This window comes from Sminthopsis crassicaudata, chromosome 5 (genome assembly GCF_048593235.1).
Source record: "Sminthopsis crassicaudata isolate SCR6 chromosome 5, ASM4859323v1, whole genome shotgun sequence".
NCBI lineage: Eukaryota > Metazoa > Chordata > Mammalia > Dasyuromorphia > Dasyuridae > Sminthopsis > Sminthopsis crassicaudata.
This window is the reverse complement of record NC_133621.1, coordinates 86,512,300-86,536,754: the sequence shown is the minus strand read 5'-3', so window position 1 is coordinate 86,536,754 and position 24,455 is coordinate 86,512,300. Positions and strand designations below refer to the sequence as shown.

At 33.8% G+C, this 24,455-nt stretch overlaps 1 protein-coding gene across 6 annotated transcripts in view; it reads left to right on the top strand.

Moving 5' to 3' along the window:
- DPP6 (dipeptidyl peptidase like 6) overlaps positions 1-24,455 on the top strand; it is a 1,195,887-nt gene that overhangs the window by 859,931 nt on the left and 311,501 nt on the right. For all 6 annotated transcript variants that reach the window (XR_012482250.1, XM_074267390.1, XM_074267388.1 and 3 more), the window contains one exon: positions 15,559-15,611. Coding sequence is in view for 5 of the 6 variants with exons in the window: in XM_074267390.1 (XP_074123491.1) it covers positions 15,559-15,611 (53 nt within the window). In the remaining variant the exon portion in view is untranslated. The remainder of the gene's footprint in view (positions 1-15,558; positions 15,612-24,455) is intronic.

Below are 24,455 nucleotides of genomic sequence, written 5' to 3'. Positions count from 1 at the left end.
TTTCCACACATCTGCCAAAGTGATTTTACTAAACTACATAACTGGCCATGTCATTACCTTAATTAATAAATTTCAGTGGCTCACTATTGATTCTAGGATTAAATTCTATTTCATCTTTATCTCTTTTTTTAACTTTCCATTTTGTGAATGTTTAAAACATGTAGTTATTGGAAGAATAGTACATATATACAATTTATAAATGAATAAATATGTACACATTGAGGGTGCATGTTCAAAAATATTTTACTGATATGGGTCCATGATCAAAAAAGTTTGCAAACCACTACCTACACAGACAGACTCATATTGAGAAACTGAAAAAGAAAATAAAAAGAAAAACAAAAAGGGGCAGCTGGATGATGAAGTGGATAGAATACTAACCCTGTTTTTTTATTATTTTTGTTATGATGTTATTAATACATATATATTATATAATATTTCTAATTCGGCCTCAGATACTTAATACTTACTAGCTGTCTAGCCCTGGAAAAGTCACTTAAGCCCAATTGCCTCTCAAAAAAAAAGTTATATTGAGAAACTGAGTCATCTTTATCTGTAGCCTCAGAGCAATATGGAAGGAAGAGTTCCTAGAAATTGACTCAGTAATGTCACTTTCTTCTCTTTAACAGAAAAACCTACCTAGTGATGCAACTAGATGAATGTTCCTAATGCTTAAGGCTCCTAATACTGCAGGTGTAAAACAATCTTTTCTGGTTTTCCCAGAAATTGTTTTCAGCATTTTTAAAATAGTTATCTATCAGGATGATATATATTTGTAAAATGATTCCTGTTCATTACATGGATATCTGGAAAAAGTCCTTGTTTAAGGAATTAGTTGATTTGCCATATATAGCAAAATTTCAATTAATTGAAGAGTTCATAAAATTCATAGGTTGTTGAAACTAGAAGAAACCTTTAAGATCAATCATACAATGCTCATTTTGAAGGTTTGAAAACAACTCCAAAGAGATAAGGTTACATGCCAGTATGCTTAGGCAATGAGATATTGGAGTTTTCTATTAATTCAAACTTGTATTTCTGTTACTGAGCATCTCTAAAATATGAGTCTCATTTCCTGCCTTAGTCAGTAGAGTATACTGAACAGAATTGAATCTTTAATGTTTCAGACTGTTGCAGGTCCTTAGAATGATCATTCTTGACACATAACTAGAATAAGGAATATGATGAACAGAGTCTTACATAGGTAATCAAGACATTGAACCTTAAAATTAGAAATTAACTTAGGTCATATGGCCCAATCTTCAAGTCTAGTTAGACTCAATCTCTTTCCTGAAGAGATTTATATTAACTGATGCTAAGAGAAGTGAACAGAACCAGGAGATCATTGTACATGGCAACAGGAAGATTATATGAATTCAATTATATGAATATCATTTCTGATGGAAGTGGCTCTTTTCAACATCAAGAAGACTCAGGCTATTTCCACTGGTCTTGTGATAAAGAGAGCCATCTGCACCCAGAAAGGGGTTTATGGAGACTGAACATGGACCACACTTTTTTGTTGTTATTTGCTTGCATTTTGTTTTCTTTCTCATTTTTTCCTTTTTTATCTGATTTTTCTTGTGCAGCATGATAATTATGGAAATATGTATAGAAGAACTGAACATGTTTAGCATATATTGGATAACTTGCCATCGAGGAGAGAGATGGGGGAAAGGGAAGGAAAAAAATTGGAATACAAGGTTTTATACAAGGGTGAATTTTGAAAATTACCTATGCATATTTTTTAAAAAATAAAAAACTTTAATAAAAAAAGAAAGTCACAAAAAAAGACTAGATCTCTTCCATGACATCCTTCCAAAATCAGTTATGTTCCCATGTTGGAGGATTCCATAACATAATATAGTGGAAAACTTATTGGAGTCAGAGAAGCTGGATTTAAATCCCAATCCTGCCATTTTCTCTCTTTGGAACTATGTGTAAAATCTTTTTAACATCCATTGCTCTTAGCTTCCTTGAATGATAAAGTAGTTGGATGATATGATTACAAATCAATAACACGCTATTTAAATTGTTAATGGAACAGCAATGCCTAGCACAAAGCTATAGGAGAATTAATTGAATGTGGAGTTACCCAGGACAAATTCTGAAAGGGACTTTTTTGTTTTATTTTCATTACTTTTTAATATCAGCTTGTCTTCTTCATGTTGATTCCTGAAATTGTTTTTCAGTCAATTGAACACTCTGGTTATTTGGACCCTAAGTAACAGAAATTTTATAGTATTTCTTTCCCATTCTTAGGTAAGCCAAAAGAAAGAAGGAAAGATTCATGTACTCAAACTCCATAAAAACTCATATGTTGAAATATATATATATATATATATATATATATATATATATATATATATATATATATATATATATATATATATGTGCAATATCTGTACTCTCCAAAGTTTTGATGGTGACACATAACATCTGGAATACTTTGGATATAGCATATTTTGAAGAAAGAGGTATCAAGACAACAGTCTCTCAAAAGCAATGACTATGAGGATTTCTGGGAAGATGGTGGGATAGGTCAGAAAATTCCAACCTCTTCAGATTTCCCCCATAAATAAAACAAAATTGTTCCTCAGGACAAACATAGATTGATGAAAAAAAAATATTAGTTGGGATAGAACAATGGAGAAACTTCAAAGAAAGGTCCCAGCATGGAGGTTTGTCCTGTGAAAAGTATAAAAACCTCCAGGCTAGCTCCACTGAAACAACTGAGAGCCCTGGGTTTAGTTGGCTTCTGAGATAGTTTTAGCCCCAGTAAAAAGAACTTTTACTTCCCAAACTGTGTGGGGAGTGGGGAGTCTTAAGTAGGAGAAGATTAAGGGGGAACCTTTGCTGATAAATAATGTCAAGCCCAATTGTGCTGCTGAAACTCAGCCTTGGGAAAGTGGCAAAACCAGCACATGTCTGGTGATTGCAGAAGCAAAAGCTTCCCTGCTCCTGATTGTGGACCCTTACAGGTGAATGAAATTCAGTTCTGGGTTCTAGACCAGAGGGTGAACCAAAGAAAGACCTGAAGCTAGAGGCAACGTATACTCTAACTTAGGATAAAAGTAATTAGGTGATTACACTAACAAATTCTTATTTAAAAAAAAGATCAAACGAGAAGGAATCCAACTATAAAAAGTTACTATGGGAAAAAGGAAGACCAGAATTCTTCTTTAGAGGAGGATGCTGAAGTAAAAAAAAATCCTCTCTTATCCCAAAGAGTAACATGCCCCAAAATAATTCATAGAAGAACTCAAAAAAAAGATTTTAAAAATAAAATTAGAGAGATGGAGGAAAAACTAAAACTAAACATAAGAACAATCCAAGAAAAACAAGATTATGAAAAGAAAGTCAACCAACAAGAAAAGTAGATCCAGAGTCTTAAGCAAGAAAATGACTTTGAACATTAGAATTGGATAAGAAGAAGCAAGTGAAGTTATAAGAGACTAAGAAATAATGAAATAAAATATAAAGAATAAAAAAATAAAAGAGAACATGAGATACCTCACAAGAAAAAAATAGACTGGAGAGCAACTCAAGAAAACATAATAATTGGCTATCTGAAAGCTATGATCCCCCCTCCCCCCCCCAAAAAAAAGAATCTTGATACAATAATACAAGAAATAATTGAAAGTTTTCCTGAAATGATAGGATAAGAGGGTAAAGTAGAAATAGCAAAAATCCATCAATCACTACTTCAAAGAGATCCTACAACAAAAACATACAAGAGCATCATTGCTAAGTTCTGAAAATCCAGATCAAAGACAACATTTTATAAGCAACCATGACCACCACAACAATTTCAATATGCTGAAGCTACAATTAGAATAACATAAGGTCTATCAGTAGCTGCAATAAAAGACTATAGGTCCTGGAATACTATATATTTAAAATTTAAAGGACTGAAGCTGCAGCTGAAAAGAATATATCTAGCAAAATTAAGTATAATAATGTATTTTTTTAAAATTGGACTTTCAATGAACTGTCAGATTTTTAGGATTTTGTTCCAAATAAATCTGAGCGCGATAGAAAATTTGACATATAAGAGCCAACAACAAAGACTAATTTCAAGGGATTCAATGAAGACAAACTGTTCATGTTTTATTTGTGGAAATATTAACCATATGTGTAAGATTGTCATTAGTAATTGGGTAATCCAAAAGAAAGATTAGGGTAGAGGTGAATATGATATAATTCAAAAAAAGCAAAACTATGTAAGAAAAGTTAAAAACAGTAATTATGATATATAAATGATGTGTAAGAGCAAGAAATAAGACAGAGAAATTAGATAGGGGAAGGAGGGATAGTAGTTCTGAAATCCCACTCAACATGGAGAACAGTATATACAGAAAGGTATAATACCCTCCAAAATCTATAAAGAAATAAGAGGGGGAGAGAATAGGATAAAGCATGATATAGAAGAGTATATAGGTTGAGTGGAATAATTATGTACATTAATGGGAAAATGATAAAGAGGAAGGGAAAAAGTAGGGATAAGAGATAGGAAGTATGATTGGGTCAGGGAGGGGAGGCTAAATAATAGCAAGTCAAGCTAACAGGTAGAAGTAAAGTAGAAGAATTAACAAGTATAGGAAAGGATATAATGTGTATGTATTATGAATGTATATGTGGGTGTAGAAATAAATAAATCTCTATTTAACTGTGGCCTGCTTGAGGGAGGTGGGAGGAAGACAGAGGGAAAAAGGAATAATATAAAAAGTGTACAGGAGAGAACAAAAGAAAATCTACAAGAAAGCAAAGATGGACAGTTCTGAATATAATGTATTCTTTTATTATATATACTTTCTTGAAATAGAAATTTATTGTTACATATTTTGAATCTTTTTTATGTTCTGCTGTGTACATGACAATTTTTTTCTTTTTTCTATTTTCTATTTAAATTTAAATTTTCAAAAGAAAAATAAAAGTAATGACTGTAAGAGAACATTTTTTTTTCATTTCTGTATCTGGAAAATAAAGTTGAGAGAGCTGAAACATTTTTTTAAATAGAGAAAAAATAGCATTTAGCCAGGACCTACTGTGTAAGTCAAAGCATTTGGACTTAATGCTCTTCAAAAAGGTATTTCCTTTATGTCCCTTGGTTGTTTGATTCTCTGTGAAGGATGTTTGTGCAAAGGGATGATAGCTGATCCTGCATCAGAGCAAAGAGCAGGCAGGTTAGACTTCTGTGACTTCCCTGTTATTTTTAAAGTAGCACATTCAATCATTACTGAGGTTTTTTTTTTTTTGTTTATTTTTTAAGATCCCATTTGTATAGGGACTAGACACCAGGTAACTTATTTGCCATGCTTGACAAACTTAGCTTATCTGTACTACCCAATCTTGATGGTCTACATTTCTATTTTTATTCTTTCTAATTAGTCATTAAATTAAATTTGCCTAGAGATTTGATTGCATTTTCCATCCATACAGGCAGATTTCCTAGTGTGTCAGTAATGTTGAAAATGGAGTAGAGGTTTGAATTAAAGTGCTTGACCTAAAATCTCATCTCTGTAACTCACTACTTCTATGACTTGTGGAATCCTTTCAATTCTCTTGACTTCATTTCCTTAATATTAAATGAAGAGTTTAGATTAGATGACTTCTTAGATCTGTTTCACCTCTAAAACTATGAAACTTATATCTTCCATTCTAAAAGTATTATAATATGCAATTATTCAGGAATAATTGTAGGAATTAGCCTGTGGTAAGGAAGATAGGCAAAAAGTTATGCTGGTAAGAACCAATTTGTCTAAGTAATAAACTTGAAGATGGGTAACATTTAAATTTAACTCCCAATTAAAACACAGTAACTACCTTTGTGATTTTAGAGAAGTCACTTAACTTGATGTTCAGAGCTTCAATCTCCTTATCAATTAAAGGGAGATGAAAATACTAATATTATCTCATAGAATTATTTTAAAGATCACATGATATGTAAAATGCTTTGTATAGCTTAAAATCCTATTTATATAAGTAGTTTTCAATATGTAGAATAGTGAACAATGGAACAAAAGAAAGAAAGTGTAGAACACCCTCAGGGAATGATTAGTAGTTCATGGCTTGTGTCTCATATATTTTTTTCCCTTGGTTTGTGGAACCCATAAAGGGAATTACGTGAGGTATAGTCATGAAGTTATTTTGAAGGTATATTGAAGGTATATACCAAGCTATGGAATTTAGACTTTATCCATTAGGCAATGGGATATTATAGAAGATTTTTGAGAAAGGGAGTGATATCAATCTATTACTTCTATTATGAAGATTGATTTGACAACTACATATAGAATGGATTTCCTGAGGGAAGGAGACATATCATATTATTACAATGGTCAAGCTGAGTGGTAATTAAGATGTAGAGGAGATAATGTGGCAAGGGCATTGGGATTGGGAAGGCAATGATAGATAGGAGACATTCAGGACAGAATCAACAAGTCTTTAAAACCAATGAACTATAACATGGGATAGGAGGAAAAAGGAAATATGAAAAAAATGACTGATGTTTTTGAAGTTAAGTTACTGAAATTGTACACTATTGAATCAGGTAATGACAAGAAGAGTGGTTCTCTTATGAGTTCTTAAGTTGTAAGTCTTAGGAAGATATGAGTTCTTAGAGTTTGGGACATAAAATCATAGCTATAAAATAAGAAGTATCCTTAAAGCCCATATAGATCAGCCCAATTTTTTTTTATAAGTGGGAAGCAAAGACTCAAAAAGGACAAATAAATTGCCCAAAGTTACATAGGTAGAAAATGGCAACATTGGTATTTGAACCAAGATGCTCTGTCTATGAGATGCCAATGGAAAATCCATCATGAACCATCTAGCAATGCAGTTGGAATTGTGGGCCATGAGTTTAGGAAAAATATAAAGACTAGAGATACAGGTTCAGAAGTCATTTGCATTGAAGCAATATAAAATTAATCTATTATGTTTTAATTGAAGCTTTGTTTTGAGAATAAAATGAAACAATATTTTTTAAAGCACTTGATTTTAGTGCATTGTGTGTGTTGTATCTGTAAAGAAATGGGTAGTAACATGAATACTAAATCATGAGACAGGAAGTATGATTTCTGAGCCCTACATAGCTATGTAACTTCTTGAGTAAGTCAGTTCTCCCCATGGACTTACATTTTTCCAATTATAAAATATTACTTTTTTTTAAGATTTCTCAAGCCCTAAACAAAAATCCTCATAAAAATTCAATGTGGGAATTAATAACAATAGGAACAACAACAGTGAAGGAAAAGAAAGCTTTTGAAATTTCCCCAAGAATATAAAGGAAAGAGATTGTGATCCTGCACTGAGACTAATATTCAAGTAAGGAGTTGTCTAAATCCACTGTGGTCATATTAATTCACCGTACAGACTGTTCTAGTCATGTCCCAAGATTTTAGCTGATACAGAAAAGAAAAAAGAAAAGAAACAGTGTTTGCTTAGAACTAAATATTAGATATGAGATTCTTCCCAAAAAAGAGAAAACTAATCCCACTAAGAAGGAATAGCCTCTTTAAGGAATGATGATGTGAATCTGTCAATGTCATCCAAGAAGGCTTGGAAGAAGACAAGACCATTTTTACCAAGGGATTATTTACTACAACATGTTTTTGTGAATTTAACATTAACAGTAAAGAGATCTGGGACATGTATCCAGCACTTGAGGAAGAGTCAACCAAGACTCCTCAAAATTGATAACTATTCTCTACTTTGGACAATATGTATACGCACAAATGATACTTAAATAAGGGATCTGGAAATCATTTTTAAGGAAGATGAAATCTTGGCCAAGAATCTAAAAATCTTAGTGGAGTGGATCGTAAATCTCTCATTCATGCCAATTATCTGCAAGAGAGAAACAGTTGGAGGATGCAAATGGCTGGTTAGAAAGGGAGGTTCAAAAAACAGGATTTGAACTATATGATGATCAATTCTGATGGACGTGGCCATCTTCAACAATGAGATGAACCAAATCAATTCCAATAGAGCAGTAATGAACTGAACCAGCTACACCCAGCGAAAGAATTCTGGGAGATGACTATGAACCACTACATAGAATTCCCAATCCCTCTATTTTTGTCTGCCTGCATTTTTGATTTTCTTCACAGACTAATTGTATACTATTTCAATGTCCGATTCTATTTGTACAGCAAAATAACTGTATGGACATGTATACATATATTGTATTTAACTTATACTTTTTAACATGTATTGGTCAACCTGCCATCTGGGGGAGGGGAATGGGGGAAAGGAGGGGAAAAATCGGAACAAAAGGTTTGGCAATTGTTAATGCTGTAAAATTACCTATGCATATATCTTATCAATAAAAAGCTATAATTTAAAAAAAAAGAAAGAAAGAAAAACAGGATTTGAAATTCTGGATCATATATTCAACTAGGAATGAGGAGAACTTGCCCAGGGATGGAATGTACCTAACAAGGGCTGGTAAAAGGTTATTTAGTCCTTAGAAATCCAATTAAAAGGGCTTTAAACCAAAAAGGGAGAGAGCTGGAGAAAAAAATGCCTGGATATGTAGATAACTAAGAGATTAACTACCCTGAATAAACAAGATTAACTTTAGAATCACTCCAAATTTCACAGGAGACAAAATCCAGGAAAGGAGCCAACAATAAAAGACCTCAGGCCTTCATAGAGAAATTCACAAAGTATGAGTATCAAACATGGTGAACCTATGACTAGAATATGACTCCTGAAGGATATAGCTCACTATGAAAGGAATAGACTAGGTAAGAGGGAAGGGAAAGGAATTAATAGCCTTCTACTTTATGAAAAATATATTCATCTAATAACCAAAATGCTGGAGGGCGTTAGGAGAATATCAACAGAGATAGAAACAGAAGGTGTGATGGGAGTCTCCAATTATCTAGTTATTTGCTACAGTTCTGTTTGTGTCTGTTCTCTGACTCAGAGTAGCTAACAATTTATCGGCTTTCCTTAATGAAGTCTGTCTTTCTAAAAAGAGAGCAAACAATGAGAAGCAGTTCTATTTTAGACAGTATTCTCACTAATAAGAAGAAACAGGTTGAAGAAATGCAAATTTATAGGAACTTTGAGAGAAAGTGACCACTCTATTTTAGAATTTATGATAAAGAATAAGGGGAAACTGTGAGCATGGTTTGACCAAACATATTTGACTGAACCATTTTACCTACTTGTATTTGTGTCTGTCATATTATAATTAATTAATAAATACTTCATACCAGGAAAGATCTGCTATTATTATATATAGTTTACAGATGATGAAATTGAGATTAAGTGACTTCCTCAGGCTTGGGTTGGATTTGAACTCAGTTGGCTCTGCCTCCTAATTCTAGTGCTCTGTCCCCTGCATTAAAAATGTTCACTCTAAACATTGCCTTAGTAAAGTCTATGTCAGCAACTTGATTCTGGTCTATCGCTTGCTTTGACCTGACCTTTCTATTCTGGACATTTCTTTTTCTTGACTTTTACTGCTTGGATATTTTACTTAGATGTTTATGTTTTCTTTGTCCTTCTTTTCCTTCTGGTTTTCTGATCTACTTACCTTGATCTAGACTAAGGTGCCTGTGTATATACATATTAACTCTGAATTGTTCATTGGATTTTGAATTCCCAACTCCATTCTACTTAGAAGCTGACAATTATCGACATAAATCTGACGCACATATGTATGCATTTCCTATACTCCTGCTGCTATTTTTGAGTCCTTTGTCCTATCTTCATATTCAAGTTGTTGTTCAGTCACTATTGTGTACATTTTCTTGGCAAAGATACCAGAGTTGTTTGCCATTTCCTTTTCCAGCTCGTTTTACACATGGGGAAACTGAGGCAAACATAATTAAGTAACCTGTCCAGGATCACATAATTAGGAAGTGTCTAAGACCATATAAGAACCTAACAGAACTCAACTCTTCCTGACTCCAAACCCAGTTCTCTATTTACTGTGCCACCTTGCTATCCATAATTCCAGTATTGACAAACAACTGAATTTTGGCAAAGAATATTTTGACAGATTTTTTGTCTTAATTAGAAACAGTTTGCAAAGTGCAAAGTGATTGCAAATAAAAAATTCATTCAATGATCCTATTTGATTTCAGGGTTCCTAAGAGAAGGGAAGGAGGATCTTGACATTGAAGATATGAATTAATTTTTAGCTATATGATTTAAGAGGAGTATCTATTATAGACATTAGTGGTAGGTAAGAGATTGTATTACCTACAGTTTAGGAGATTGGGATACCTCACAGAATAATTTAACATTTACTTAAGAGTTTGTTTGAACTTTTAGTACTTTTGGTTAGAAGAGAAGGAAAATTAGATAGCAGGAAACTGTAATTTTTTTCTAGCTGCCTGGCAGCAAATAAATTTGTCATTATTGTAAGGTCGCACAACCTTAGCATGAAAATCTAGAACTTGGGGGTAAGCCCTTAGATTGGCTTCTTTCTCTCTAGTCCATTTATTCAATATAAATAGACCCTTAAATCAGTCTGAGATGAATATAGAACTTGAGGTTGTCATGGGTAGAGTTGATTGGTGGGAATTCAGAACAGATCTCTGTGGTCTTGTTTGGCATTATCCTCTTACAGAGAAGGTGGTTTCAGGGAACAGGGAGCATCATTTTCCTCATCTGGCTTTCTTTCATTACCTCCCAAGCTGTTCTGTAAGCTCACAAAGCCACTTTTGAGTCAAACTACAGCAATTCTTGATGGGATCCCTCCATGTGGCCATCTATTTAATACATAAGAGCCAGTGTCTTATGCCTCTCTTGGGGAAATCATAGCTGCTTTATCACTCTACTAATAATAAAAGAAAAATCTAGAACCATATGCTCTTGTCACATGGCATGGCAGCTCTTTGAAATTTTTTCTTTATTTACAGCACTTTTAAAGAGATTTCAGCAACTTTGCAAAGAGCATCTTCCATGCTTCTCTGAAACCCCACTTTTTGATTTAAAACCCCACTTTTCAACACTTTGCTTTTCCAAAATTAGTAAGGAAGAGAATGTTCTGAATTAGTAGATACTTTGGTTTATTGAGTCATTACATATACTAGCATAGATTCATTTTCAAAGAGTAAGATTATAATCATAGTCATCCAATAGTTTTCACACTTTTTAGTTTCAGGATCTCTTCACAGACTATTCAGAGCCAAAAAGTTTGTTATATGAATTCCATCTATCAATATTTACCATATTAGAAAATAAACTGATAAAATTTTAAAATTATTATTAATTTTTAAATAACAATAAACATATTATGTGAATCTCAAACCTGTTTTATGAAAAATAGCTACATTTTAAGACAAAATATTTGAGATAAGTGGCATTGTGTTACATGATTTTGTGAATCTCTTTAGTGACCAACTTAATAGAAAATGGTTGGATTTTCATTTCTGCCTCTCCATACAATATGTTGCATTGTGTTGTTTGGTTTGTTTGTTATGACGGCGTAGCTTCATATAGATATTTAACTAAAAGAAGAAGGAGTATTTAATAGAAAAAAAAAGTCTTATATTATAATAAAAATAGTTTGACCTCAAGACTCCTTAAAAGAAAACCTTTAAGAATCACTGAAACATTTAGATCAAGAACTGTTAAATAGAAATGTACAATATGGTTACACACACACTATAAAAGAATAAATAAAATAAAATAAATTTTTAAGGAAACAAAACAGTGAGCTTTGAAAACAATATGTAGTACTTACATGGTTTTTAAAAACAGCATAAATATAAATTCATGGTTTTATAGTGAATCCTCTTTTTAGGTTATGCTATGTACGTGGAAATGTTCCCTTTTTTTGTCTTTATGTATTTAAGTTCAAAATGCATTTTAAAACATTTTTAATTTTCAAAAATTAAAAAAATTACTAATCTAGTCTAAAAATTCATTTAATAAATGAAAGAAATGAAATTTAAAAAGGGGAAATGATTTCATAAAGTCATATGGCAACTTAGTGGCAGAATCAGGATCAAAACCCAAATCTCCTGATTCCAATCCAACAAGTTTTCTCTTATATCACATTGCTAAATTACATTTACCATTTAGATTATGTAACATGATTACACCTTTATGGAAATAGTTAAACTAAACATTAGGATACTTTCAAGGAATTTATCAGAATTCATTGAGTGAATTAAGTTTATAGAATATTGGAGCAGGAAGGTACCTTAGAGACTTACTTAACCTGGGATCCAGAGACTTTCCTTTCCGCCAAGGGGGTTATGGGATCCATGAACTCGGATGGGGAAACAATTGCATCTTTATTTTCAATGATCTTCTAAGTGGTTTTGAACAGTTCCTTCAATTATTTAAAAGCATTTTGAGGAGTCCAAAGGCTTCACCAGATTCTGAAAAGTTAAGAATGCCTGTTTAATTCCAAATCCCCCATTTTACAGACAAGGAAACCCAACCCAGAGAAGTAAAATGACTTATTTAGCATTCAGCATGTTATGTGCCATATAGTAGTTACTAAATGCTTGGTGATTGACTAATTGATCTCCTTAAATTATATTCTGGGCGCTCAGGAGGGTTAGAATTGGAAGAAGGATTTAAATGATATTCTTCTGACTCAAAGTACAATATTCTCCCTTTCCATTAGAACATACTACCTAAGAGTCAGAGTCAATTTTGTGAACCAGCAGCTCTGGTTAGTGAAGAATTCCCAATAATCATATTGTGAATGAAATAAGTTTTATGGTTGGTGAGATGTGTTGCAAAATAAGAAGATTTTAAGCTTGCCTATAAGCTTATCTTGGGGATACCAGGTTTACCTAATAAGTATTTACTTGCTTCACCCTAGGGTATTATCTAATGATTATTCTAGTGTACACATTAGGTTAAACTATTCCTTGGGCATTTAAATACTATTGTGTACTATAAAACCTTAACTCTCAAGAATATAAGGACCAAATCATTCCAGATAGCAACCTTCCAAATAAAGAGTCAATATACTTTGTCGGAGTACTTTGGATTTTAAGCAGTGTCATATGAGTGAGTGGTTGTTTTTGCTGAATTTTTTTCTAAATTGTAGTATTCACTTCCTCATCTTGTAAAGCAATTTATTAAACATAATTTAACCTTCTAATGACTCAGGATCACTCTTCCAAAAATCACATATCATGTGTACTATATATTTATAGATGTGGCTATAGATAAAAATGATATGGGGCATAGGGCAGAATGGGTTTTGATCACTATAAAATCCTTTATGCTTGTTTCTTGATACAGTTTTTAATGTTGTCTAACTTTTGACCATTGGGGCATTTCCCAAAAAAAAAAAAAAAAAAAAAAAAAAAGTCTGTGCAACCTCATAACCTCAAAGACTGTTAATGCAAAAATTAATTAGCACATCCAAAGGCTAAATTAGCTTTCTCCCAAGGGTTTTTTTAAATACATAGTTGTCAACTTCTTTGTTGTTATCTGTATCCATTAACTTAAGATATGATGTGGCATAATAGAAAAAGCCTGAAGCATAGAGGCTTTGTATTTGAGTGCCAGCTCTGTTATTTACTAGCTTTTGGCACTATGATAAAGCCCATGAATCCCACTTCAAAACAATGGTTTTAAATGTGTAAAATAAAATATATAGTGTAATTAAGGACACCAGTTTAAATACTTATCAAAAATTCTTAAAAAAATTAAGTCATAGACCACAGATTAAAAACTCTTGAGCATGGTGATGATCTCTAATGCCCATTCCTATTTTAAATGTCCTGATCCTATTGTGGCTATGATTTCTGCACTATTTAGTCATACAGTAAACTTTAGGCATATCCTTAACAATTTGTACCCATTTTATTGACTCATGATCTGAATATGGATCCTCCACCATTCAAGAATTTATATTCAGGTATTTTGAGGTGATATAACCTTGATGGCTGTACATTTTACATCACCATTAGAAGAGAAGCAAATTGCCAAACTGTTTTCCATTGTATTGATGTGGTGCAGACTTTAGGAATAACCTGGGTTATTCCTTGGGGTTGGGAATGATGTAGTTACAAATAAATGTATTTCTTAGGCTATCTTCTCATAGTTTACTTTATATAGCCAGGATGCTAAGTCCAGAAGATTGTTGGCTATCAAATAAAAGCCTGTTGGGCAGTAATAATGGAGCTCCTGAAACTAATGAGCAACAATAATGAAGGCTCCTAAATTAAAGCAATAGCTGAAGTTAAATGCAGGAGCAGAACAAAATTAAATGCCCATCACTTTACCTAGTGATGTTTCAGGCCTTAAAACATACTTCCAGAAGGTTATCCCTACTCCTTCTCCTATGAGCTCTCCCAGGGAGCTATACTTGTGCTATAATACTGTATACTATAAATACTATACTTGTGCACAAAGTCAGAACTGGACCACCCTTCAACTCTACCACTAAGCCATAAAATTAGCATATCGATGCCATGAAGCACCTGGTTTCTCTTACTTTTTCCAATAAATTTTCCTTTCTTGCCTCTGGTGTTTGCTAACTTCTTTTGGAATTTAGTCCACTTTAATTGGCATCACAGTTACAATAAACTTTGCCTTTTGACTTGGAGATACGTTTAAGTCTATAATTTCTTTTGAAATACTTCTCAACACTGTTCTGGAACCTCAACACTATTCAAGTCCCCCTGATCCCCAATAGTACCACAATGCCTCTCTTAAGCAGAGAAACAGTTCATTTTCATTTCAGCATAATGCTAAATTCATTAATTTCTTATTATTTGGTTCTCTTATCAGGAAGTAGAAGAAAATAATTCTCTGCAGTTGATTGAATGAATGAATAAGATAGAATTTCAGTCATTTTTTTCAAAAACTCCACTGCCACATCTGTTTTAGTAGCCACTGGAGCATTAGAGGACAAATGGAATAAAACATCGAAAACTGTTTTTTTGTGATTTTAACTCAAAGACTTTTGAAAGTTTCATATCAGTTTTAAAAGAAAAGCAAATGCAAAAATATACCCTTCTTTTCACATCGAGAAAATCATGATAAAGTCAGTTCCCCAAGGGCTTTCTGGCAGGTTTTCCATCTGTGTGGCATCCTTTGGAAAATTAAAAAACAGAAACAGCACATCAGACTATATAGAGGGGTCATTAACTTAGCCAACTAAACTTTATTTAACCTCAAAATGGAATTTTGCAACTCACTAGGTTCAGGGATATGACATTTCTGGTTTTACCCTTTGCTACCATTTCCAAAAGGCTCACTCCAGCAGTGTCCTGTTGTGTCTAGCTATAACCATGTCTGACTGCCTCCAAATGACCAAGGTGTCCTCATTAATATAAGGTGCTATATTTAGCCACAGCTGGGAACATGTTCCCTTAATTTAATCACAAACCTGGTAGCCATGGGAATGACACTGCCCTGGGTATTGAGTGGAAAGGATGAAAAGAAAACAAACATGTTATGTAAATTAACTTCCTAAGTAAATAAAAAGCTTTGATTCCCAGCTTAGGGATTAACTCCTTATGTTCTAAATATGGTTTACTAAAATTGACAGCATGAAGAAGGGGGATATGGATAATTATAGACTTTGTTTCATGGCATTTTCTTTGTGTCTTACAGATTTATCAGCACTCATATACTGGATATTATTTCCTGAGCAAACTTCCTTTTGGGTAAGCTACTTTTTTTGTGTGTGTGTGTGTGTCCTTTGGGAAAGATCTTTGTAGATATGCATGAAACAAAAGAGAACTTAGAAAGTAATCAGTGAAATTTTTCCTTAGGGCATCAATCAGGGAATATTGTTCTGTAAGGACAAAGCATCTTAAGTTGTACAGTAGCACTGTGTGACATCTTTAAGGTGTGATATATCTGGAGAAGTGACCAAACTGGGTCCTATCTTTGAGGGAGGGGTGGCTTGTGGCAGCTGCAAAAAAGAGCAAAGAGTCTTTTGGCAGCTGAGTTTTTAAAATACTATTGGTGTCAGCAAGTAAAATAAAATTATTGTTAAGATCTCTTGAAAGATCTTCAGTCTGGTGCCTTTTGTAGCACTGCTTCCTTGCAATGGTTTCACCTGCTTTCTGCTAATTCTCAATATTTATGCTCTGGCTTCTATTGATTAAGGGGCCTTTTGTTACTTATCATAATCAGATATCACCGGCATAAAAGATTTAAGTTGGGGGGCAGCTAGGTGGTGCAGTGGATAGAGCACCAGCCCTGAAGTCAGGAGGACCTAAATTCAAATCTGACCTCAGACACTTAATACTTCCTAGCTATGTAATCCTGGCCAAGTCACTTAATTCCAATTGCCTCAGGGGGGAAAAAAAAAGATTTAAATTGGGACAGTTGGACATGTAGTGGATTGAGACCAGCTCTGGAGTCAGGAGGACCTGAGTTCATATTCAGCCTCGGACACTTGATACTCACTGCCTGTGGGATCCTGGGCAAGTCATTTAATCATAATTGCTTAGTCAAAAAAAAAAAAAAGTAGGAGATGAGAAATATTTGCTTCAAATGTGCTTCAAATTTCCTTGTTTATACTTGGATTTTTTTTTATCTAGTAGTGATAGTTTGCTAATTTATTAATCATATTGCTAATGTCTGTAAAAGCTGCTCAGAAGGAATCAGGTGGCATTTTGCAAATATTGCATTTTCATTCCTTGTATTTGGACTACAGAAAAATCTTTCTGAATTCTTTTGACCAGATGAGTATGGTACTTGTAAGATCACATCATGGCATTCCTACGAAGATTTTTCTTTCTTTTGTTGCCTTCAAGCACATACATTTCTGAAATATATGTCTAGTTATAAGACGTAGAAGTGGGTGGGGAGAGCATCTAGACGGCTAGGATGCCTAATATCAGAAAGGCTCATCAACCTAAGTTCAGTTCTAGCTTTGGATATTTACTAGTTGTGAAATCCTGTGCAAGTCACTTAAACCAGGTTTGCGTCAGTTTTCTCATTTGTAAAATGACATGGAAGAGGAAATGGCAAATCACTTCATTATCTTTGCCAAATAAACCCCACAAAGAGATGGACAAAACAGAAACTACTGAACAATAGCAACAAAATGAGTGAGAAACGGCGATTGGAAATAAGAAACTATATCTCTTATTCCCCAATTTAAAAAACAAAACTTATTGACATAAGGTTCTCTTCTTCACATGTTATCATCCTCAAAATACCTGTGTGCATTTTTATTATGCTTAGTGTAAGGAGAGGTTGTTGAGCGGCCCCTGCAGCTGTAGGATGGTTAGAGTTGCATAGGTTCACAGAAATGTTGGAAGTGACATTTCAGTTTTCCCAATGAAGTAAATAGTCTCAAGAGGAACAACTAAATAATTGTTCCATAAGCATATGTTAATGAAAGCAGAGATGCCTACAGATACAAAGTTCAAGTTGAATGCTTGTAAGATTCTAATCCAAGGAAACCAACATGAGAAAAGACATTTCATAAGGAATTCAAATATTTTAAGTTAGGCATATTGTATTGTTGAAAAGCATATGAATAGATCTAGAAAAGGTATGATTCAAATACCCAATTGAACTTTTGAAAAGACCAAAGCCATTAGAAATAGAATGCCTACAGTGGTAAGGTTGAAATATCAGTGGTATTTTTCATTTTTAAAAAAAGCATATTTCAAACAGTAGCTCAAATATGCTTGACTAAGGAGAAATTATTATGTTATTTTTCATGTGGATATACATCTTCCAAGGTCATGTCAACCACAAATATAATTATGTCTTAAGATTTATCTAGCCATTCTGGGAATAATAACATTTATTGTAGATGACAGATATTGTATTGCATCTTATAATTTAAAAAAAAAAAGTATAAAAGCATTCTCTTCTCATCATGTTACGATAACATACTAACATAACATTCATAACATATGAGAGACAATTCCAAGGCCCAGGCATTCAAAGCTATCAATAATAAAAGATTTATACTCTAAAGGCATTATTTCAACATGTATAACGATAATAGCTGACATTTGTGAAGGACCTTACAGATACATGATAATGTTGACATTCTTTCCCATTTATAGAAGAAGAAACTGAGGTTCAGGGATGATAAATTACTTGCCTTAAGCTACACAGTTTTCAAAAGGCAGAAACTTAGACTTAAATCCAGTCTACCTCAATTCAAATTCACTGACCTTTTCCCTATACCACTGCACTGTGTAATCAATTGATATAATAAAGGTCCTTTTGATACCTTATTCAACAAATATTAGTAATTTGATTCATACACTGAGAGACACACAGAAAGAGAGACAGAGAGGGAAACAGAGAGACAGAGATAGAGAGACAGGAGGGAGATAAGAGAAAAGAGAGGGAGAGGAAGAGGGAAATATATAGAGAGAAGGACAAAGAGGGAGAGGAAGAGGGAAGAAGAGAAATGGAAAGGGAGAAGAGAGAAGAAGATAGACACAGAGACAGACAAAGAGACATCCCTACTGGCTCTAGAACAAACCCAGATTGTGCCAAGTTTCACTAAATAAGGAGAAGTAATGTAGATGAAATAAAAAATGTAGCATTTCTCTTGCTATTCCCAAATATGCAGTATAATTTCTGGGACTGGCTCAGATAGAAGTGAGATCCTGATCTCCATGCAAGGTAAGTAACCCCCATCCTACTTTCTTACTTTGATTCCTAAGTAAAATTTCCAAAGAGTCTGTACATTGTATATACACATCTTCTTTTGATCCAGTTCTGCCTAATGTCACCTATATAATAAATAGCAGTGATAGAACTGGAAATTCATGGCTTATGACAAGCCATGACTTATGACTAGCTTCTCAAAAGCAAAAATGAACCCATACTTTAGGAATGCTACACAATAAGACAGAAGCATGTTCAATCTTATGTTTGTTTGATACTGGGTCACTTTTGTGTCAGATAAAATCTCTAATCCTGAGGAAAGAAGCATCATTTGCTCTCTTCAATTCATGCTATAAAGATCTTTGATTTACTAATTTTACAGATGGCTTTGAGATTCAGTGATTTACTGAGAATCACCCAGCTAGATAAGGCAGGGCTAGGATTCCCACTCAGAATCTCTGACTAGAGGGCTAGTGTTTTTTCCACTAAACCATTTTGGGTAGTACAGAAGAAGTCAAGAAAGACTCCTAGTATGTCTGGGTAGCATCCACGAATGTTTGCAACAACTTGTGTTTAACTTAATAATGAGTAAAAATTTTATTTACAAATGAAAAGATCTTAATATTGAAACATTGCTTTAAAGCAATATTTATCAGTAAATAAACAATCTTTTTGGAACAACTTTTAAAAGAAAGATACATCTAAGATATATTGAGTAGCCTCCCCACTTAGCTGTCTTCATTTCACCTCACCTGAATCATTATTTGGAAAAAAAAAAATATTCCTAGTGAGTCGTTTTCAACCTTTGGACTTGTTCAGCATAAAAGCACACCAGGAACTGCTAATATCTAGGGGTGTTTGTCTCTTTTTCAACCATAGATTATTCAAGCTAATCACAAAGGAGGTCTTAGTTGACCCTTTCGACCTCCTTTCTCTGAGAGTTCCTTTCTCTTCACTCCTTGTAGAAGGCTGGAATGGAATGAGTTGAGGCATGTGAGTCTGACTTCCCCTAGGGATATAGTATAAAAACTTCAGACATGGATTTTCCAGAAGTCACTTTCTCAAAGACCCTGTATCTCTTCAGTAGATCTGACAATTTTTGAAGAAAATTTAATCCGAATCTTAAAGGAGGAATTGAAACTGTTCACCAAGGATTTTAAAGTAACAGTGGTACTTTTGCCTTAAGGATATATTGGTTCTAGTGCTAATCATCTTTCCAGGGGGTTGATATAATCAACTGATTTCTCTTCTTTCTCCTCTTCTACCTTATCCTCTTCTTCCTTTTCCTTATACTTTTCCTCTTCTTTTTCTTAGTCCTCCTTTTCCTCTTCCCTCCCTTCTTCTCTTCCTTTTCTTCTCTCTCTTCCTTCTTCTCCTCTTCCTTTTCCTTTTCTCTCTTTTTTCTACCCTTCCTGCTTGAGGTAATACAGTATTTGACTTGAATTTAGAAGACCCAGATACAAGTCACAATTCTCCCTTTTTCTCATTATGTGCTTATGAGTACTTTATTTCAACTCTTTGAGCTTCAGTTTCTTCATCTATAAAATAAGAATAATAATAATGGTCCTGCCTATGTCACAGGATGATTGTCAGTAATGTGCTTGTCAACCACAAGAAATGCTCCAAAATATGGGTTACCTGCAATTATATGTTTTTATTCCCAGCTTTATAAATAAATAGGATGACTGCTCATGTCATAGCAAATGATAGGCAGCATGGTATATGTAAAAACATTGGATCTGGGATTTTGGAAACTCCTTTAATATGTCTGTGTCAAGGACCACTCCCATTTGGGACATGAGTTCCTTGTCTGTTAAATGAAGTTTCCTTCTATGTTTCACCAGATGATTTAAGATGCCCAACCTTTCTAGATTCAAATTCTATGATCTGTGGGAGCCTTTCTTACTAATCTAACCCTACTTTTGTAAAATTATATATGCATATATATGTATAACATATACTAGTACACATATATACATATATATCTTTACAAATGTGTATATATGTATGGATACATATGAGAGCTAGCCAGGAAGATATGAGCTTAACTTCTGACAGATTTAAGTCCTGACTCTATGATCCTAGGCAAGTTACTTAAGCTCTCAGTTCTCCAAGCAACTCTCTGAGACTCTAAGTTGTAGACAAGATAAAGACAGGCTTTGAGGAGTTTCCTCATCTATGGGTTCCTTAAAATGTCAGTCCTATCTCCATGTGTATAGACTCTTATCCCTTGAGATTATGGAGTAAAATCTCTTCAGAATTTTCTAGTTGTAATATAACTGAAATATATTTGTAGGAGACTTGGAATATACAGCTTTTAAAATTTGTAGCATTAATATTTTGTTCTGATATTGTCCTATTGGTGCCACATAGCTTAGAATTATAGAATTTTGTTATTTCAGAAGAGCCAAATTTATAAACAACTCAAAAGTCACTGGAAAGATACATTGTAGGCAAAAGCATGTTATCAATGACAACTTGCTTTTAAAATCAAGGGATATGTGTAACAAGAAAAGGAGATGGACTTCATGTATATAGACAATAAGAAATCAAAAATGGATAGCCCAGTGCATCATTGGTTGCATTAAGATACTAAAAGATGTAGAGGAAAGTACAAATGTATTGGTGGCTTCTCTGCAGAGTATTTTTTAAAGATTTGGATAAAAATCATACCGAATGAGAAACAGTAAAGGGATTGGAATCTGTATCCACTGGCATAAGGATCACCTTCACTTGTGACTAATATGATAGAATCTTATAGCTTTGTCTAAGTATTACAAGTTTCCTGTCTTAAAATGGTTAAAATTATTTTCCTTGCATAGAATAAGAAATATTTTATTCCATCCATCCTACTCCACATATTTCCATTATATGGTAGACTTTTAAAAAGTTATATATAATACCAGCAATCAATAAACTTAACAGGAGCATTACAGGTTTAGATCAAAGCCTTTATTTTCCAGATATAACTAAATGAAGAAAGAATATGATTCTGATGTAAGTATTTGAAAGATATTTTCCAACTTTGGTGGGGGGAATTATTTGAATACTAAAATAGTAGAACATTGGTTTTCTGGTGGTGCTTTTGTAACCAATCAAAATCCCTAATGATGATTTTTCTAATTTGTGACCTAGTGTCCTAACAAAAGACTTGTTAGAAAAATTATTGGTGTAAGATAACTATAGCTTCCCTGTCCAACAATAGCTAGAGTCAGGACATTTTAATAAATTACTTGCTGGTTGTAATTGTATGTCCTTCAGTCTTTCTTGTATTCCTGGTAGAGATTCTTCAGTTGAACTTAATATGTATTTATCAAGTGCGCACAATTTGCCTAGTATGGTGTTAAGTGCTAGAATAGAAGACACATTTCTTATTTTTAGGGAACTTAAAATCTGCTTGAGAAAAAAAATCACTGGCTTTGGATGTTTGTGTTTGAGTGAAGCATAAACTAAAACTTTGGCAGAATGTCTTCTAATGTAAGTTAGGCTTTGTAGATAAGTCCCTTAATGACCACAGAGTAGTGATAATGAGTAGTGAGATGCCTCTGTCAGAGCCTTTAAAATATAGCACATTTGCTTTCAGTCTCTTCCTTTTTTTGTGCAATTCATAAAGGAACTGGTGGGTGAACCTTTCCCATGACATTGCTGAACATTGGCTCAGCATACCAAGCTGCCTTTATATCTGCCAGGAGTGGCTGTAACACAGTTGTGCCAAATGCAAAGTATGAAAGAAAAGGAGAAGGTAACAGAAAGAAGAGAAGACCTGAAAAGGTCATTGCATAGTTTCATATCCTGCCAATAAACAGGAAGAATTCCACTGTTAATTGCCTTCTGTATCATTTCAGAACCCTGGAGAGCTCACTATCTAGAGAGCATCTGTGTTGTTTTTTTTTTCCTCATCAAGTTAAGGGAAACAAAATTAGGTTATGTGCTAATCATTCCTCACTGAAGCAGGGTCAAGAAAGATTTCATAATCTCACTTATGTCCCTGCTAACTTTGTTTGGCTTGTGGTAGGCTGTAGATTGATATTTGTTGCTTTTTCAAACAGATTCTGTGTTGAAAGCCAAGAAACATAGTTTGTATTCCCAAGATAGTTACCTAGTTAGACTGTATTGGTATCAAAACAAAGATTACCGAGGACATGTGGTCTTCCTGTGACATAGCCATACAATTACCTTTTGTCCTCATTTGAAACATGCCACAGCACATTGCAATCCATTCATAGGCAGGAAAGCTCTGCCAAGACTACAGACTGATATGAGTACTTCTCAGACATAGATGCTTATGCTGTTTTATATTCATGAGCATCCAAAAAAATCTAGGCTCCTTTACAAATATGATAATCTTCAATCTGCCTGAAACTAAAAGCTTTCAAAACACAGAGACTTAGCAGAAGAAATTCAATAAATACGGGAGCAGGAACAGATATATATCATTCCTTTCAACCTGTTGGGTTGAAAGTGGTCAAGAAAATGCACTGCACTTAGTGAAGCTAAAGAATATGAGCTTGCATTTGAATCTTTTTATTCAGTTATAAAAGTGTTTACATACCCCTTCAATAATCTACAATTCATTAAATATAAAAAATAGTGGCAAGTTAACATTTTCCCAGGAGCATTTTGTATTAGAATTCTATCCAATTCAGGATGAAGGGGTTCCAAAACCCCAGCCTTTTAGCTTGCCCCCTAATTAGACCAGAGTAGAAGAAGGTTATAGTCTCCTTTAAAAGCATATCCAGAAATAGTTTACACATAAGCACTGGGACATTTCACATACAGTCTTCCATTTGGTGGTCACAATGATCCTGTGAGATAGATTGCAGCAAAATATTATCTTTAAAAAAAAAAAAAAGGAAACTAGGACTCCAAGAGTTCTGGTGATTTGCCTATCCATGGAATATTTTCCCACCCCCCTCCAAAAAAAGAAATCCCAGTGAAACTTCTCAAACTAACTTGAGCCTTCTGGAACCACTTAAATTATTCTATCATCTTTATGTATTCTTTTTGGATAACTCTTATTTGTAGCTAATTTAAGTGTTCTCTATAATGTCTTCCCTCTATGACCAGGGGATCCCTGAAGGCTAAATTCATTTCTCCCTCATCAGATCATAAGTCTTACAACTCTCTTTTAATAAGTATTATTTAATTTTGACACTGAACTATATGTATAGTTTTCAGAATAAAAAGTTTTCCAAAATAAAAATAAAGAGACATTATTTGAAATGTTATTATCATAACAGCATTCTCCCATTGGGGCTTTGGACAGCAATTTTTGTCCATTTTGGCCCCAGGGGCAGCACAATGAACAGTGACAGTTTGCTGAGAAGCACAATTAGGCTTGATTCCAGGGAACAAATCTTTTAATAATTGAACTTCCCAATTTTCCAAAAGTAGAGTGGGCTATTTGGGAGATAGTGATTTCCTCCTTGTGAAGGTATTCTGTTAGAGAAGTTAGATGGCCAGGGAGGTTGTGTGGTACAGCAGAAAGATCATTAGCCTACAGAATTACACAACATGGATTCAAACCCCATTTATGTTGCTTACTACAGATGTGACCTTGGGCCAGTTATTCTCCCTGAATCTCAGTTTCTTCTCTAGCTCTATAATCTTATCACAAATTAGCATGAATACTATGAGGGATGATTCCTGTTTGAAGTATGGATTTGAATTAATTAGGGTCTAATGTTTTTCTTTCAACTCTTAAAAATACTCTGAGTTCAACAAGCATTTATTAAGCACTTGCCCTATACTAATAGCTGTTATTGCTATTATGTTATTGCAAAAATATTAATATGAATTCCCTCAGAAATCTTCTGTTAAAACTAAGAGAAGGTATCCTGTATCTGATGGGAACAGTTCCTAGAGACTACTTATCAGTTTTCAAAAATATACATCAGAATCAGAAGCTGATAATC